Raw genomic sequence first — 7,066 nt, 5'->3', positions numbered from 1 at the left:
TTTAGCGACAAAAATCGCATATAATTTTAGCCATATAAATATATAAATGTTCAATCAAGTTATTACAGTGTAGGCCCAAAAAAGAGACTGATTTCTGCATCTCATCGCACAATATGGGAATAATACACCCAAATAGGGACGAATCCTAAGAGATAAATATAGAGGACCGCAATGATCAACACATAATAATGGATACATATCTAGACTCTATACGTGTAGTATATATGATAGTATATAATATATCTTCTATTTCTATCTATATGGCACCAAATTTAATGCAAGATGTTTAATTAACTGCATTGATATTCTGAAAGATCGCCCACTGTCTCAGGGTCACCTTCCCTTAAGCAATTAATTGGAGGTATAGTCAAGGTCTCTTGTGTCCCATAAGCATTCCAGCAAAAAGGGTCATCCAGCAATGCTCCTTCGAATGGCAAAAGCTCAACCTCAGAGAGTGTTATGTTTGTGCAGGCAACAGTGTCACTGCAAGCAAAGTGAATAGGAGCAGTTCTCACATCATAGGTGCCCTTTATGTTGCTGTAGGACACATCATTCACATGCACAGCTGAAGTCTGGTTTAGACATTCCTTTGACATACAGTAGTATTGGTCTATTATGATGCAATTTCCAACGTTCTCCATCTGGATGTTTTCGAATCTCAGACTTGACACTGATCCCATTCCACCTTGCCATGTCTTGATTCTGAGCCCGTTGTCTGATTCCCTTATGATGCTGTCACGGACTGTTAAGTTGGACACACATGCCTGGGAATTGTGCACTCCAAGGCTTCCTATGCTGTAGAAAGAAAACAATGCACTAAGCTTAGTGAGACATGCCGAAATTAGTAGCATCAGGGGAAAAGTTTGTGTTGCAATTGTTTCACAATTCATTGTGTTGTAAATATGCATTTGACCATGTTGGAAAAAACTTGTAGCCTTTGGACTCATGTGAAAATAAAAACTAGAGAAAATCATGGAAAATGTTTTCATGGTTCTAGTGAAAACTAGAGTAAGTTCAAATTCATACTAGTCTCAAACTCTCTCTTCATTCACCTGCCTTCTCAAATTGTTTTAGTATAATAGTAATGAAGTTTACATGACAATAAAATTTGTTGGTTTTTATAATATTTTTTAAAAATTACACTAATGATGATTTTTTATTAGCTAATTGCATTGTAAATAAATTTTAAATTCATACTATGGCTAACTAAAAAGTATCACTTGGTGGTTATTTTTGTGAATTATCAATAAAGAAGATTCTACAATGTACCTAATCCCGTGGCTAGGACCACAAGTTAAACCAGCAATGTCCACGTTTGAGGACCCGGGTCCGATTGAAATGCAATCGTCACCTGTTAAAATCATGTGAACATATCTGGCATAAGTAAGAAATAGTGAAATGTAGAACCAATATACCAGACAGGGAAAGTGCACATTGCAATATAGTCATTACCATTGCTTATCATGGAGTTATATATCCCAACATATTTGGAATTCTCTACATGGATTCCATCGGTGTTGGGGCTGAGTTTTGGTGAAGAAATGGAGAGCTTATCGATCAGTACTCCTTGGCAGCCATTGAATATCATGTGGAACTGAGGACTGTTTTGAATTTTCAACCCATTCACCTTCAAATTGGAGCTCATGAAGAACCGTATCATCTATAAACAACAAAGAAAAAAGAAAAAAAGAAAGGTAAGACATTTATAAATACATAACTAAATGCATGAGCCGAGTTCACAAGAATAGTTGGGTTTAGTTTACTTACAGCAGGACTGCCACATGGCCCTGACAAAGTTTTTCCACTGGGACCCTGAAAGTGCCATATTTCAAGTAGCATTTAGTATGGTTCCATTCAACTTTGAATAACTGAAACAATAAAATTGAAAGAAAAATGGCATGCACTAAAGAAAAACAATGAATTAGTGATCAAATTTAGTAACAAAAATTGCTTTTTCATCACTAAATTTAATATGACAGAAGTTTCAGTGACGGATTTTTTAAAAATTACATATAAATTATTCGATCACTAATTTTAATTTTTTTATAGTGCCAATGATTGTATTAGCGACAAGACAAAATGGTTACCCTGTGAGGTTTGCAGGGGAGATCCCACCATTTGTCTCCATTCCCTTCTATGGTTCCTGTACCATTAAGAGTCATTTGGTCAAGTCGATAAAATACAAGCCATTGATTGCGGCTATCTGCTTCTGGCCACGAATTTGGCCCGTCTGGTGCCATTAGTGTTCCATCCACCTGGTTATTTCTCTACCTTGTTAGTAAAGTGAAATATATTTTATCTTTATCTATATCTATACAAGGACCACGCCAGACTGAGAAAAGTTAATTTTGACCATTCAATCGTATATAGACAGCCAAGATTCGATTTAAGTAAAAATAATCTTAATTTTTATACATAAATACTTCTAAGAGAAAAAAAGAAAAAAAAGATACAATGTGTTTTTCAATAAGCGCATCAGATAAAAATAATCTTTTAAAAAACTATATGAAAAAGTTTATACATGAGTTAATTTTAATTTTATGAGAAATTCATTTGATCTTTTTCTTCTTATTTTCTTTCCTTATAAGAAATCTACCCAAATATACTATTAACCTTATGTATAAGGATGAATGGTTAATATTAACTTCTCTCATATCTCTAACAAAATAACTAAAGTGATGTGATCAACATGGACATTCAATAAGCACATATTCTTACTTGGAATACCAATCCTGGTTTGCATGGACCTGAAAAAATAGTTGAAGAGATCTTAAAGATGTAGTTTTCTGGAGCAAGAACAACCCCGGAGTCCACAGCACATGCTGCTTTCCATGCTGCCCTGAATGCACGTGTGTCATCAGCACAGCCATCTCCAACTGCCCCAAAGGATCTCACATCGAAAACACAGTCAGAAGAGGAAGTTTGGTTATCTTTCGGATAAGGGTCAGAAGGAACACTTGGAGAATTAGAAGGTGGTGATGCCGAAGGGTCAGAAGGAACACTTGGAGAATCAGAAGGGGGTGGAACTGAAGGTTTCTCTGGCTCAGTTGAAGAATCAGCAGGAGCAGTGGAAACTTTCTTCTGCTTAGTATGATGGTGGTATCTTCCCTCCACATTTCCAAAATTATGGTTCAAAAGTATCACAGTGATGCATAGAGTGAAAAAGACACGAATGAGATCCATGAGGGTTTAAAGTTCTTGAATTTTTCACTCTTGTGTATGTGCCAATGACCACAAAATGCTTCTAAGTTGTTTCTGTGAATAGACAAAGCTTCAAGTTCAGAATTTATAGTTTTGGAGATAAATGGATGAGAGTGGAATAGAAGAAGCAAGAATATTATGGGTAAGGGCTAATGCATATCCAGAGGAGTCTTAGCAAATTGGTGTAGCAAGGACTAGCACTTATTTATACTGGAAATTAAACTAGTATGATATGTAACAAGAGAATGCTCAAAGCATAAGGATGCCACGTGTTGAGTTCATGTTGGTTAAAAGTGCCAGGGTGTCAAGGAAACTGTTTTAAAGGTACTTTTGGAGGTCCAGTAACGCTGGCAGGGTTTATTTGTCTGATAAAATTTTAAAAATAAATTAAATATTTTATATACTTTTTTGTGTTCTTCTTTACTTAAAATAGAAATTTTATCTCGATATTAAGTTAAAGTAGTTTTGCTGAGTTATTTTTTTCCTTAAGAATCGAAAATATGTATAAAAAAATTATAATAATTTATGTATTTTGTTTAACCAATTAAATTGGACTTTTTAGGTAAAGTAGTTTTAGTCTAGTATAGAGAAAAAAGAAATGAGGATAAATTTTTAATTTTTAATTTGAGATAATTATATGATATTTATAAAAAAATAATAGGATGTTAACTTAATATTTTACTTTAAAAAAACCATAAAAATAAACTATACTTACTTCTATTTCTTTTCCTTTTTTATTTTTTCATCTAAAATTTCTCCCGCTTCAGCTGTGAAAGAAAGAAATGAAATATTTTTACATAGACTGACAGTTCTGACATGTTGCATGCACTAATTAGGAGGTAGAAAGAGGACTAAGGGCATCTTTAACGAGGATCTTTGGCTAGAGTAAACAAGAAGATCTCCAAGGTGGACAATTCATTCTTCCACAAGAACTCACAAGATCTCTGACCAGAGATAAAGTGCGACAGAGAGAGGAAGAAATGGGAGAAAGAAAAAAAAAAGGAGAAGGGGAACTGAAACATGAGAGAGAGAAAGGAAAAAATAAGAGAAGAGGAAAGAGAGAAATAAAAAAATAAAAAAAAATAAAAAGAGGAAGGGGTACTCGAACCTGGTAGAGAGAAAGGAAAAGAAGAGAAGAGGAAGAGGAAGGGGAAGTTGGAGAGAGAAAGAAAAAAAGAAAAAAAGAAAGAGGAAGGGGAATGGAAAAGAAAATCTTATGAGATCTTCAATGATACCTGATGACACTAACATACATATGATGAGGTGTGTTAAAAAGTGATCTAAAATTTTAATTTTAAATTTATCACTAAAGATGTTTTAATGAGGAAATATAAAAACAAAAATAAAGACGTGGAAAGATGTCTTTGTCTGCTTGTAAAAGTTAATTAACTGTCTCTTATGATTCTTAGATATGATACTGCTATAATTAGTCCATAACAGAATATTAATAGGTAAAAACTAAAAGAATGATAGGTCCTTTTATAATAAAGAGACGAGAAATATATTTGACCCTTTAAAAGAAGGTGTATTTTTTAGGTGAAGCTAAACTCACATTAAGTTGAAAAAAAAAATAACAAGTCATTCTTTATTAAATTTCTGGCATAAGAGGGCTTTTCTCTCTGCTCTTTTAGCGGAATAAGAGCAGTTGGGTTGGTAAGATTATAATATATATAGGTGAGAAAGAATCAAATGTCCCTAGTATTGTATTTTCCAAGAAACTAAGCAAAAGTCATTCTAAAAAATGGCCGGTGTACGTCTTGAATCTATTTGTCCAATCATGTAAGATGTTTTTCTGTGAGTTTTTCCTGAGAAGAGGAAACCATTGTTTGCACTTGCACGCACCTTCTGATTCTGAGAAACCAATAGTAAACAAGATATTGCACTTGTATTCTAGCTATAAGTTAATAGAACCAGATCTGTAAATTACAGTACACAGTAGCAGATTGTGAGCAATTCAAGAAAACAAAGCATCACGGACATATATATGATACAACTTATAAACTTTTCTTGGTGCATCACAAAACCACCAATTTCTAATTTGAACTAAACATATCTTTTCATATTATGAAATAGAAACTTCCTCTTGCTTGCAAAATTAATTAATCAACTTGCTCTCCGCGGATTAATAAAGATGTGTCACACATGACCTCATCCTAAGGGCATTCTATGAAGTGTTAAGGCAATTCAGGCATCACACACGTCAAATTGGATTATCTTATTGCACTCTCATTCACATTGTTATACTATAATAGTAATATTTGCTTGTTCTGTTGTGGCATGATCAAGTTCCACTCACAAGTGAACACGTAGAAGGGTTTGAGAGAACGATAATTCATTAATAGTTTGGCACAGAAAAGAATTTAAAAATAAGTACCAAATTGGGTGAATATGGTATTGATGTAAAAGCAATCCATCCCGTGACTCTTTGTTGTTGTTTAGCTCCTTGTAGCCAAGGAATTGTAGGCAGCATATATTAGGTGGGCGACAATCGATTTAACCCATTCACGGGTGGTATCAAGTCATGTATATGATTAAATGTCCAAAGAAAATACAAATAAAAAGAATGATATATACAAAGTAAGGTTTGAATTATATTGCATGTGGCACGTAACTATATTAGTAATTGTAATGATAAGGTTAGTTTATAGGGTCCTATATATAGCTGTATATGGTAAAAAAATTGCAACTACATATAATTAGTTCCATTTGTGTGTATTTTTTACCACGTTAAAATTTTAAAAGATTCCAAAATATGACTTGGATTGACCCATTTTAGATATCATGATCACTCAATTCTATGGTTCTATATATCTATCACTTGCATGACAACTCAAGCAAATAAAATAATTAAGAGACATTGAAAGAGCAATATGGACTTTGTGACTTCACCTGATTATATGAGTGTGTTTTTTCCTCAAACTTTGTGAGTTCGGGAAGTTTCTCTAACCATGCAAAGGCAATGGAGTTGACGTGCAATATGTGACTAGTGTATGTAAGCAAATTGTGGTGCAAAAAGAATGATCGATCGAGTAGCTCAGTGAAACTTGAGTTGTGTGTGAAGAGGGTTTTATAGAGGGTAAGATTTGTACAGAGAAAGTGGAATTGTGTTAGCATGCATGCATCCATGTTTGTCACTACCTGTCACTTGTGCAGTCTCACGGGTGTGATAAAGAGAAAAAAAGGAGAATTCCAAAATCAAACATAAACACAAATGGATAGCTTAACAGAAGAAAAAGTTTGTGATCAAAGAGATTCTAAAGGTGAACACTTTTGTGCCCTGACAGATACAGTAGCAGTTGCCAGTGTGTGGTTCTCAGATTTGACACGTGGCATGTGCACACGTGCACGCGCTTCACTCTTGAAGTTACTGATTCTTTGCTTCATGAGCCCTGGCCCTAGTAGTGTCACCATGAATCATGACAGATAGCTAGAGAGAGATTCATGTACTAGTATGGACTATGGAAGCTACAACACTATTTTATACAAAGAAAATAAAATAAAAATAATCGCAAGAGAAAGAAGATATAGAAAAATTAAAATTATTAGTCTTTATTTTTGAAGAATAAGGAAAAAAAAGTGTAATGAAATAAATGAAGAAACAAAGATAGACAAAGAAAAAAATATTAGAAAGTGTTATATATAAAAACAAATATAAATGATATAAATTTATTCCACGTCACATGCATTTCTGAGTGTATTTTTGAGATGTGTGTCAGTGTATGTGTCATGTCTAATATTTTAAGAATACAAGAATTATAAAATAAGTCATATATAGTTCTAAATGAATAGTTAAAATTAAAAATTATTTAATGATCAAATAACTAACTATTATATATATATATATATATATATATATATATACGCG

General features: G+C 33.4%; 1 protein-coding gene across 4 annotated transcripts; it reads right to left on the bottom strand.

Annotated features, from left to right (window-relative positions):
- Positions 1 to 6,647, bottom strand: PG7 (polygalacturonase precursor). 4 transcript variants are annotated; one of them, XM_003524771.5, is made up of 7 exons: positions 6,091 to 6,229; positions 2,719 to 3,255; positions 2,088 to 2,255; positions 1,768 to 1,812; positions 1,453 to 1,660; positions 1,270 to 1,351; positions 1 to 795 (listed from the first exon to the last, which is right to left on the bottom strand). In XM_003524771.5, the coding sequence occupies exons 2-7, from the start codon at positions 3,181 to 3,183 to the stop codon at positions 291 to 293; spliced, it is 1,473 nt and encodes a 490-aa protein (XP_003524819.1). In that variant the 5' UTR covers positions 3,184 to 3,255; positions 6,091 to 6,229; the 3' UTR covers positions 1 to 290. The 4 variants fall into 4 exon arrangements, with proteins under 4 accessions (XP_003524819.1, XP_040871185.1, XP_040871186.1 ...); XM_041015251.1 differs by having other exon boundaries at positions 2,719 to 5,117; positions 6,091 to 6,221; XM_041015252.1 differs by lacking the exon at positions 2,719 to 3,255 and having other exon boundaries at positions 6,091 to 6,647.
- Positions 6,648 to 7,066: the final 419 nt, after the last annotated feature.

Source organism: Glycine max, chromosome 5, assembly GCF_000004515.6.
Source record: "Glycine max cultivar Williams 82 chromosome 5, Glycine_max_v4.0, whole genome shotgun sequence".
Lineage (NCBI taxonomy): Eukaryota > Viridiplantae > Streptophyta > Magnoliopsida > Fabales > Fabaceae > Glycine > Glycine max.
The sequence above is the reverse complement of the archived record's forward strand: the minus strand, read 5'-3'. Positions and strand labels throughout refer to the sequence as shown.

Excerpts from the sequence above, each read along its gene's own strand:
- PG7 (XM_003524771.5), bottom strand. The coding sequence starts at position 3,183 with ATGGATCTCATTCGTGTCTTTTTCACTCTATGCATCACTGTGATACTT. Across the intron at positions 1,813-2,087 it reads TCCCCTGCAAACCTCACAGG|GGTCCCAGTGGAAAAACTTT; the intron begins GTAACCATTTTG and ends TGGCACTTTCAG. Across the intron at positions 796-1,269 it reads GGTCCTAGCCACGGGATTAG|CATAGGAAGCCTTGGAGTGC; the intron begins GTACATTGTAGA and ends TTCTTTCTACAG.